Source organism: Bacillus rossius, chromosome 11 (assembly GCF_032445375.1).
Source record: "Bacillus rossius redtenbacheri isolate Brsri chromosome 11, Brsri_v3, whole genome shotgun sequence".
Classification (NCBI taxonomy): domain Eukaryota; kingdom Metazoa; phylum Arthropoda; class Insecta; order Phasmatodea; family Bacillidae; genus Bacillus; species Bacillus rossius.
The window spans coordinates 11,853,659-11,865,849 of NC_086338.1; the positions used below are offsets into that span (position 1 = coordinate 11,853,659).

At 35.4% G+C, this 12,191-nt stretch overlaps 1 protein-coding gene across 1 annotated transcript in view; it reads left to right on the forward strand.

Moving 5' to 3' along the window:
• Nucleotides 1-9,618, forward strand: part of LOC134536636 (uncharacterized) — a 28,570-nt gene extending 18,952 nt beyond the window's left edge. Inside the window, exon 4 of the mRNA XM_063376438.1 lies at nt 1,070-9,618. Within this exon, the coding sequence (XP_063232508.1) occupies nt 8,554-9,531 (978 nt within the window). The 5' untranslated portion in view covers nt 1,070-8,553 and the 3' untranslated portion in view covers nt 9,532-9,618. The remainder of the gene's footprint in view (nt 1-1,069) is intronic.
• The last annotated feature ends 2,573 nt before the right edge of the window (nt 9,619-12,191 follow it).

Consider the following 12,191-nt stretch of genomic DNA (forward strand, 5'->3'; position numbering starts at 1 on the left):
TGGTCAGGGTATGGGACAATTCCGCCCCATCCACCTACTAGGGAATGTCTCGTTCACGGAGTCACTGACAAGTAACCTCCAATGGGGGTGTGCTCCATCTTGCTGAAAAATCACAACAGGTTGGAGGTATTGGAGCTGAGGCACTACAAAAAGGTCAAGCATATCTAGGTCGGTGATATATGTTACAGTATACTCAGACAAAAAGAAAGGACCTATGACTTTGTTGTGCAACAATCCGCACCAAACATTCACTTTCAGGGAACCTCTCACATGCTCTATGACACTATGGGGATTTTGCGAACCCCATATGCTTGTGCCTGCTGACCTTACCACAGACGTGGAAGGTAGCTTCGTCGGAAAAACACACACGTTCGAGGTAGGTACGCATTATCCTCATCAACCCGTTGCGAAATGTCACTTGCATAAGCTGCACGACATGGTTTATCATCTCCGTGTAAAGCCTGCAGTATCTGCACTTTATACGTGTGCATCTTCAGTCTCTTGTGCAAAGTTTTTTTGCACTGTCGATCTGAGCATTCCTGATTCCAGAGAGACACAACGAGTTAACTAGGTAGGACTTACTAGAGTGAAAGTGTCTTGCATAGCTGCAACAAGCACTTCACTGAGGAATGGCCGCCTTGTCCGCAGACAGTCTAACATAGAGATGACTCCTTAAATTTTGTTTACCACGATATGATGCTTCTTTTATCAGTAGAGGTCGTCCATATTCAGTCCAGAAGTTCCGCTGCACAATACGTGGTGACTGTGTCTCATGAAACCACAACACACACTTTGTTTGTGGTGACGTAATTTTGTGAAGAGACAATGTTCTCTATCCCAGTTCCACCTAATGCATGAAAGAAACCTTAGATATTGGTCTTTATTTTGCCGCAAACGGCACATCTCTAACTGCAATGCTTTTTGTGTTATGATTTTTTGAAATTGTACAAAGACTTCATGGCCACCCGGTATTATTTATTTCAGAGAAATTTAGATTTACATAATTGATTCACCTACAACGTCTGGATGCTCTCTCAATGGTAATTGCTTAAACTTGTTTTCTTTGCAGACAAACAACCGGTACAAATGGATGTATCTGAAATTTATGAATGTAGTAAAGTTCCTGGAGAGTATCGATTGTGAGGTAGTGTTGATGACACTGCCTCCAATCCCAGTTCTTTGTGAGGAAGATGAGAGGACTGGCCTTCTGATGAAGTTCAATGAACTCATTAGGCACACCGCAGGTACGTGTTAAGTGTAACTTGCAATTACACCAGTGTTATTAAACATCTGTTATTTCTGCAACAATTTCCAAATTACAAACATTTTTATCTGCATAGAGTACAATTTATATGGTGTTGGTAATCCAATTACTTTCCGTATGGTGTTAGTAATCCAAATACTTGACTAATTTAAAATTCTATACCATGATATATATTGCACCCTAAATATAAATTATGAACACATATGACCTAAAACTATACCAAAATCATTAGGATACCTTTTCCAATAGCAGTCGATTAAATATTTTGTATACGTACTAACTAAAGGATAAGTAAGGCTCGAGTACTACGAAAGTTCGTACTTAAACTTCAGTATTGTTCTATTTTGGAATCGCGTAAATCTGAAGTTCTTGGGGACAAGTATTAGTGTCACTTATAAAAAGTTAGCTGGCTAGCTAGGTAATCTTTTTACATGTTATTCTCACACTTTGGAACTTTGGAGATACTGTCAGACAAAATTATATTGTCAAATCAACTTCTGTAATTAGAACTTCGGAATTTATTCTGGGGTAAGTCTTTGATAAAATATTCAAAACAGATCCACCCGCTTATCAAAAGGCTGAAACTCACAACAGGCTATACCATGCTCATGATAGTTAACCACATAACTTTCAAGTGGAATACATACTCCTTTCCAACCTTACCAGCCTGATGCCAGGGCAGTAACATGCACAAAGTCTGTTCTGACCAGTAGTTATTTCTACAGTAATATTTTAACTTGTACAATCTTTTAAGCCAACATTACTAGAAACAGCCTTGCATAAAAAACCATTCTTCTTGCAATCATCAAGAGATAACTTCTAGGTGTACTTTTTTTTAAGGTTTGAATCATTTTCTAGCAATGGTTAGTGATACCTAAAATGTTTATTTTTAAAATCATTGCGGCCAAAACATGCTATTTCTTTTCCCAGACATATATATGTATCCTCATTTTAAATTCTTAGGTTGACAAGTAAAATTATATAATATATTAAAAAAATTATTTACATTGAGAGCAAATATTCATAAACATATGCCATTTAAAACAGAGCTGAAATGATTGGTAACTTCTCAATTTACTAATAAATTATAGTGCAAAGAGCAATTCAATTTCTAACAATGATAAAATGATATAATACAAAAAAAAAAACAGATTAACTAGCAAATACAACGAATTTAGACTGTGAGGCAGGCTCTGTACGGCACTACACGTACATGTGGTTTCATTGCTGGCTGAAAACTTGAATATTGATGTTTAATTACGATCGAAAATAGAGCAAAAGATGGAAGTGAAGTACCAATAATGGAACAAAATTTTTGTTAAATAATCCACAGTGTGTTATTGACATGGGACGAATGTTCAAGTGTCAATTAGGCCGTCTCTAGGAAACTGTAAACCCATTTTAGCAATTCACTACTACAAAACTATAAATATCTTGCCTCATTTTCTTTTTATAACTGTCCGTGAAACCAGTTATGCATTGAGGAAAGAAAATGGAATGGGTACAAGTAAATTTTCCATGGGCAAAGACATGCATTGAGGCAATAGGCCCTCGCAAGCTCAAACATTATTTGTTTTAATTTTTCAGTGTAAGTTTATGTTTACTTAGATACTTTAATTTGTGTGTTAAAAAAAATTCATCTTCTGAGACCACAAATTTGTACATATTGAGAGAGCAATCAACTGACTCATTTAATGTAATGTTTTGCAACTGCATTCTTTTTTGTACAATAGCCCCTCCTGCAAAGTCTTCCTGGAGCAGCCCCTGCAGGGGTATCACAAATGTCTACATGTATTCCATTTCTGGAAATGTTCATGATATATTGTACTGAAAGTTTATATATTTGGAATTTTCAATATTTCATGTATGGGAATTTAACAATTATGCAAATTGATATTCTTTTCATTGTTGACTTAATTAATGCTGGGTGAAATAAGTTTTTTTCAACATCTATGTATTTCTAAGTTCGCAATATGTTGCTGTTTCCAGGAAACAAGAAGTTACGCCTGATTGACATCTACCAACTTTTCATGGATGGGCCAGTCATCAAGGAAACATTGTTTGAGAAGTAAATAATTTAGGTGCCAAATTGTGAATTAAGTTTCCATATATATTTAACTGATGATTTCATGTACAGTGAAGCAATAATCTTAACATAGATGTATTTAAAAAAATCAATTCCAGTTGGTGATGTTTCATTGTATTTACTGCAATGTATGTAAAAAGTAAAAAAAAAATTTGCAAGTTATTTTCATCAAATGCCATTTCATATAGATAACTAGTTCAGTCCATTGACATTTTATAGTAAAAAATAATTTACACAAAGCAATACTTTTCTTGATTTCCTGCTGTCATAATTGAACAATCATAGATGTGGTAGCTTTTCCAGGAGAAGGAACAATTTGCTATTGGTACCAGTTACTAGCAAGGCCTCAATAGTAGTGGTTGTTAAACCTGTTAGAACATTAATAATATTAAACCAAAACTTAGAGAATGCAAAAGACCACCCATGCAGTGTTAATGAAAAGTTCATCAGGGAATTGGGCATTTGCCTGGAGTGATTTCAAGTGCCACATAACTTATTCAATTGAAGTTCCTAGAGTTATTTGCTTCAAGGTGATTTTATTAAAATTTGTTACTTTAGGATTCGATTACGAAATGACGTGCAGATGCATGGGACAATGTTTGTTTCACAGAGTGATTAGTTTAGAATGAAAATGACAAAAAAATGGTATACAACTGCTTTCAGACTACACTTCTGAGTCTGAGTGTAACAGATATCAATGTTTGTGGAAAACCTGCATATTTTTATTACTTTTTGCTGTAATCATTTACCTCTCCTTATTAAGGTTCTACTACAATAAGAGAATAGACAAGCTCCACTGGAACCGCGAGGGAATGGAGATCGTCGTCAGAAAAATTGAAACAGAATTATGAAATAATTTTTGAGGTAATGATAAATTGATTTTCTGCAACAATAACTCCAATTTACAAATAACTTTTCATTGAAATTTTATAGTCTGGTTTTGCATGAACCACATGGCAACACTTTATTAATTTGTCTGCTTTAATAAAACTTAAATAAATGAGAACATTATTTGCATCATGTTTCAGAGCAGACATCATCGACGCTTCTGGCAGCAGGTTAACCTTCAACGTGGTAACGTTTCTATTATTTGGTAGTGTTTTCTTATTCCTCTTTTCAGACAAAGGCCTTTTAAACCCGGATAGTTCTACTTAAATTTAGTTACAGACAAAAACCTTATAAGATCGGATTGTTAGCATAGCATAGGATAAGTTTTTTGACAGGCCTAGTGAAAGCTAGGTTCCACATTTTCTATATTTTACTCAGTGTGTAAAAAGATTAAAGCAAATAATTTAGTACATACTTATGACTAAAACCAACTAGGCTGGCGATAAGACAAAGAGGTTCATTATAACTTCTGCTTTAAATTCATTACATTATGTCTTGCATGATGGAAATCCCCAAATGGACAAAAACTCCCTGTTGGACTAATCTAATTATTAAACAAAAAACTTACTTGAGTAAATAACTGCATTATTCATTTTAATATAAATACACACACATTATTCATTTCGATTGTGGCTTTGATATTTAATTTACGTTGTACATACTTCATTGATTATGTTATAAACATTTCCTTGCCATAATTTAGTATATTTAATGTTTACATTGTGGCATTGCTTTTTAATTTACATTGTACATACATAATATTATATAAATGCCCTCGTCCAAACAGATTATTTATTTACTAAATTGAGGGTATTTGTAACAAGAACCACACATATTATTTATTTACAACGTGGCTTTGTAAGACTGTACATACGTAATATTATATAATTATATAAATGTCTTCGTCCACCCAGATTATTTATTTACATTGTGGCATTGTTACACTGATCATATATGCCATTATATTATTTAAATGACCTCGTCCGATCAGATTATTTGTTTTCATTGTGGCATTGTTGTTTAATGTGCACTGTACATAGGTCTACTTTATTTTGTATTGTATACATGTACTCTTATATTGGAAAAACATAATTTACCTATCCACTGTGGGAGAAAGAAATAAAAATAAATTTAAAAGTTGGAAACCAATGGAAGTACAGTGATGAAATAATCATTACATGCATCACTTAGTCATATTTTCTATACATATAAATGTTTTGTGGTACAATCTTGTTGCAAAGCTAACACAATAAGGGCAGGACCCCATTGTAGGCTACTTACTCTTCCACCAATCAGAAATGTCTTTATATTTACTTATAAAATTGTATCAATTTTTATTCGTGCAAAGTTCAATACTTTTTTTAGCATACTTGATTAATATTGCAATATTTTTGTTACATGGTGATTTACAATTTCCAGTTCTTACTCTTCATTGAAACAGCAATGTTGAAGGGTCATGCGTGTACATTGTATGCCCTTTGGCATTCAAGGTAAAGACAGTTATCCAGTGGTTTTTTTTACTTAACCTTAACGAATCTATGTGTGTGTACTAACCATATTTTCTGTTCCAGGTCTAAGTTGACGAATGTTGAGTGCCTAATGACTCTGCCCCAATTTTGTACCGTTTGGAAGGAAGGCAACGATTTTCAGTCCATGAGGCAGCCATATGTGAACTTGTACGTAGTGATTTCTCATTTAATGAGAATGACCATTGGATAAAACACCTGTGTAATAATAAGGTATATTTCACAGGTGTTATGTACATATGGGCTAATAACCCATTCATGTGACAACTGCATTTTGACTAAAAACATACATTGCTGTACACAACATGCCACACTCAAGATAAGACACCATTGGATATACATCACACTTACAAGCCTCTGAGGCTCACAAATGCCTTACTTACATGACATCAGTTAGAACCTACTCACAACCACAACAATAATGTGCACAGCTTACCACACATACAATGTACTGTAGCATACGTATAAATTGTTGGTATTCCATCTTATCCAAGCCATGCAACTCGTACTCAAACCAAGTGGTCAGAAGAATATGTCAGGTGCATCTGCAATCATATGCTCAGAATAAGTTGTAGAAATTGAGTGCTCCTCTCACTCTCACACACATGCACTGAATGCTCCAAATGGCAGAACGATGGTACAGTAGTGTTTCATTTCACAATTGTATATGTTCATTCCAATCCTGTGGTTTATTCCCACAATTATACATGATCACCTACAGCTATGTAGGTGATGCCTGCCAACCTAATATCAAGAAATACCACACCATTGTCAGTATACAACAGGTAGGCACATAACATAGATTACTGTATTTACTCGCATATACATAGGTCGCGGCAATTTTACCAGATTTGATGGGAAAACAATGAAGTGCGACCTATATGTGTTTACGTTTATCTTGGAGTGACTAGCCGTGTTTTTTCTCTTTTTTTTTTTTACATTGTGAAGGGTCGTGGAAAAAATAATTGCTTGAGCTGTCAAAATAAACATCGCTGACGGCAAGGGCGTGAGCGCATCCCGTCGGTCTGTCGCTGTGATTATCTTCTCCAAAAACATGTCAATTCATTACAGGATAGCATTGTTCTTATATCTTTCGTTTATAGCCGAATGTATTCTACCTGATCCACACAAGTTCCCTCACCACGTTTTGAATGAAAATAACAACCAGCCGGCTAGCATAGCCGAACTCGGGTGATGTGAATTCACTTATTTTATTCTGTGCATTTTTTCAATACAAAGCACTGTTTTTGAGTTACAGTCTACAATTAAGACATTTTCAGAAGTCAGCAATCAAACATGACTTCAATTTTCTATATTTGGTTATTATGAGTACTTGTTGTTACAACACTTTATCACGCCATTATCGGCTCTCGTAGTAGCGGAGTTTTACAGTACCCGTTAACTCTTTCGTGCACGGCGCACCGGCCGTTTGCGTCATTAAATTACCGGTGCAACCTATATAGGGGGAATATTAAATACCAAATTCAAGACCTCAAATTATGGGTGCGACATATATGCGATGGCGACCTATATGCAAGTAAATACGGTAATGTGTTATTTTAGTTTCCAAATTATATTTTTAAATCAATCATTTTTAAAATTAAAATACTTAGTATTCTCACATGTGGATTTTGTTACTATACTCACGTGAACAAAATGAAATAGTTTCTTGAGGTCTGTGTGGCTGAGGAACGTATTAAGCTTCCCAACCATTTGGATCACAAGAAACCCCAGTAATGTGGCCACCGCATACATCAAATGTTTTGCACGTAATGTGGTGCCAGTTCCAAGCCTGGAGTAACACAGAGGACTGGCAAATGTAATATTAGTTATAACTGGACTGCTAATTGAATGTTGATTGTGCATTTGAAGTTGAGGTTTGGTTGCAGGGTTGGTGTGCGAATATAACTTTCAGAAATGGATTCAACTGGAGGTGCAGGTATACAGCTATCTTTTGTACAGTACCGGGTAGCAGAAGCAGGTGGGTAAGTCTGGATCATGGTTTGACATGATGTTGATTTGGGATAAAACACAGGGCTCTCATTGTCGGGGATGCTCATTTGAATCCTGGTCAGGCAATCTTAATTTTGATTTTTCCGTGGTTGCTTACAATAGGCTATGGCCAAAACTTTCCCCCAACATTCTTTTTCTCTGTTGTGTGCGACTGTCTGTGTCTGTCAAACAAATGAAGGCATTTGAAGTACTGAAAATCAAGTATTCAAGTTAGTAATTTTTATATTAATATTGAAATAAAGTAATAATAGTTAAGAAATAATACTTTAGTTGATACAATCTATTTGGTTTAGGTCTAATAATATGTCATTAAAATACAAGAAAAATTTTACCCCCGAATACAGGTTCGTAGAACTACAAATAAGTATATGTGTGTTAGAAAAAATTAAGATGTTTAAAGTTTAAAGTTCGTGTAAGTGTAGTCGGTTAGTGAAAGGGAATAAATGCGTAAAAAAAATAAAAACTTGTAGACTTTTTATTCAAAAAGGCTATTTTTGCCATATATATGTTGCAATGTATGTTCTTTGTAATTCGTTTTAAGTTATTAATGTATGGCCACTCAAATAATGCAAGCCAATACTGAAAATAGTGAGTTGCGCAGGAAGTGTGCTTTTTATTATATGTTTGGTTACTAAGGATCACTTGTAATGCGTGTCCCTGCGTTGTTTTAACAACGTAACCAATAAAAAGTGAAGTAATTTATCTACAGAAAGGCTACACATTATTGCCAGATAACTGTAAGTAATCATTCATCATGTTAATGTTTGTGTTTGGTTATGAGTTATGAAATTAGAAGGATGACGGCTCGCAGAGAGAGAAACTGTGTTTGTCCAGAAGAATTTGCCAGTTTTTTGTATAGTAAATGTCAAACTATTTCAGAGTTAGATAGGTTGCGTTGTCTGAAAGGTGGAGTGTTTGCAGAAGCAGCACAAATATTTTACGAAAGTAACGCTTCGAAAATAACAAATTTACTCTTTAATAGATGGCATCGAAATTTCCAAAATGTCCGGGAATGCTTCACAAAAATCTGCAAAAGAGAACTTTTGCAGGAAATAAGCGACATACAAAAAATTTCTAAATCAATAATTAACCACATTACATCCCTTTGTGATGTTGACAATGCTAATACAACTCGTAATTCTCTTTGGGGTTTGGTCTGTAGTGACCTTGGGGTCTTAAACGTAAAAAATAATAGGCTCAGACTGTATGTACGATGGCAGAGAAATACTGGCAACATAAGATGCCAGGTGGAGAATATGTTACAAAACATACCTAATGTACGAGAAGGTTCCAATAACAAACTACACAAGGGTTCCCAAATTGAAAACACTAATTTAAACTCGGTGACAGTAATTGGGGAATGTGCAAGTCCGGAAAAAATAACATGTGATGATACGCTGAGTATTCCAGCCTCGTTGTTAATTGTAAACACATGCGAAAATCGTACATTAAGTTCATGGCAAGAAGGTAATGTCATCAGTTGCGATGGCTTAACTGTCAAAGAAAACTTACATAATGAAGTTTCATATATTTCACCAGACACTTCCTTGCCAGTTTATGTTGAACGTTCTGTTCAGTGTAACATGCGCACTTCTGAAAGTACAATATGTAGTCACTGTGATGTAAATTTGCCCAATTCCCAAGGAAATGCTCCCTTTAATATGATTGAAAACCAAGGTTTCAAAGGAAAATTTAAATATAGATTAAATACTATTAAGTCATTTCCTTTTGCTTATGAAAGTTTACAATTGTAGATTCAAAGTTACCAAATATGTGTACCAGGAGTCGGCTGTCCCGGTTTGATACAAATAAAATTAACTGCTCCCTCAAAGAGGCAATAATGCAAAAACTGAATATTATGTGTGTTTATAATTTTAAAGGCTTACATGTGTGATCTAAAGGAAATGCTGTTGACTACGCTCATTGCCCAGACATTCAATGTCAAAATACGTTTAGAATTGATATTTCTAACCCAACACCAGGCACCTACGTAATACAAGTGAGAGCTAGGAAACAATTGCAACAGCTTCATGAGAGGAGGACATGGCAGGTACGAGGGTGGTAGCGTGAGCAGTGGAAGGATAAACTGAAAGAACAAAGGCCAACTGCTTTTCAATATGAAACTATTAATAGCATGAGTGAAGATATACTAAGGTCCGGGAACATGCAAGATGTTAAAAGTTTAAACGTTATTAAGAAAATGAGATGTGATGCTCTTGCTGAACATGACTTAGACAGGGATGATGTAAATGATGTGTATGAACAATTCTTGCAACAAAAAAATGACAGCTCTAAGAACATTCAAGAACTTCCCTTCCCATTGGGAATATTAATGTTTTCAAATCAACAGATTGATATTTTAAAAAATACATGAATCAAATAAATGTTGTGTACCTTGATGCCACAGGATCTATAATCAGAAGCCCGGAACCCTCAAACTCTACAATTTATTATTATGCTGCAATTATTAACATTACAGTAGACTCCAGATTATCCGGGGTAATGACTGGCAAGGGGCCCACGGATAATCAAAAAACACGGTTAATGCGATGACGGGGGAAAAAATTTAATTAATTTTTTTTTTTATCCCCACTGTCGATACAAACACTATAACACCCGCCCCTCATAGTAACGTCCAAATTCGTTTCAGGAAAACATTGCACTAATAATAAAACAGCGATTAAACAACGTATATTGATATTACAAAAAAATATTGAACAGATTAAATTTAAATTAAAAAAATCACGAAACGCATTGTTTACATAATATGGCTAGGCATTCCTAATAGGCGCTAAAAACATTTCAGTTACAAAATAATAATGCTTTTAATATACAAGATATATTTGATTTCTAATAGGATTTCAAAATAAAATAAAAACTTGAGTGTGTTGTATTATAACACAAAATTATTTAACCTGTTAACGTAATTCCCGACTCTGTTGTTTACAAAGTGCGTTACTGCCTTGATAAGCCACTAGCGCAGCTGTTATGTCTGAGTTAAACTAACCCTGAAAGCTTCTGGTTTTTCTCACCAGAGCTGCTACTTCGAGGTGCGGGTGTATATTATGTACATCGTACGTACGTACATTATGTACACTTACCCAAATATGTACATCAATGCAGCATTTTCTAGCTTGATTCACAACAAACATTATTTTAATACATACGTAATAGGTACTAAAGTGTTCACATAATTCACAAAAAAAACAAAAATAAATGCAATGCATACAACAAAAACATAGTATTTTACCGTCACCACCACAGTTACACCGCAGTAAAAAAGTCTTTTAATGACGTCTGCTTCTTGGATTCATTTTCTTTCTTACGAATATTCGAAAGAATTCTCCGTAAAACCATTTTGTCCGTAAGGAAGCTATGTTCGTCCGTGTCCAGGTAGTCGAGAAGTCCTTCGGCATAACTGCGCGCGAGGGTGTGTGACACTTTTACAGGCGGTTCACCTTCTCTCTCGCTTCCAGTTTCTTCCTCTTTCTCTTCCCCTTTGATTTTCTGAACGATATCATCAGTTAGTGCAGCAAAACCAGGCTGGTTTGCATCACATTCAAACCATTCTACAATGTCTTGCTCACGTACTTGTTCGCCGCCTGATACATCATTAGCAAGTTGCGCTAAATGTGCAGCTGGAATTACCATTTCGTCATTAGCGAAACCTAGGAAATCATCTTCATTATCTGGAATAATTTTTCTCCATGATTTTACTAGCGTTGATGGTTTTACTCGATCCCATGCTGCAGCAATTTCGTAAATAGCATCCAGAACACTGTAGTTTTTCCAAAATTATTTTAAATCATTTCCTTCATCAATGCGTTTCTGGATCAAACTTGAACGATAAATTCGTTTCAAGGTAGAAATCACACCTTGATACATTGGCTGGATTAGTGCGGTGACATTTGGTGGCAAATATTCGACGAATATTTCACCATTATCTGATTTCAGTATGGCTGCATTTGGGTGAGAGGGGGCGTTATCTAGCACAAGCACCGCTCTTTCTGGCAACCCTTTGCTTCTCAGAAATTCACTGACTGCTGGTACAAATGTTTTATCTAACCACTCCTTAAAAATGACTATCCATCCATGCTCCCTTCTGGTTGAAATACTTTACTGGCAAGTTATTCAAGTCAGCTCTTGCACCTGTGAAAGATCGAGGCTTTTTTGCCTTTCCTATGACAGCTAATTTTAGCTTGTGTGTTCCAGACGCATTTGCGCAACACATAACTGTCAATCTTTCTTTACTAGCCTTATGGCCTGGTGCTCTCTGTTCACTCTCAGATGCTAGTGTTTGTAGGTAGACATTTCCAGTATAGCCCGGTTTCATCGGCATTGTAAATTTGATCTGGAGTTAAATTTTCTCTTTCAATTACTTCCTGAAACTCACCGTGAAATGCATCTGCAGCTG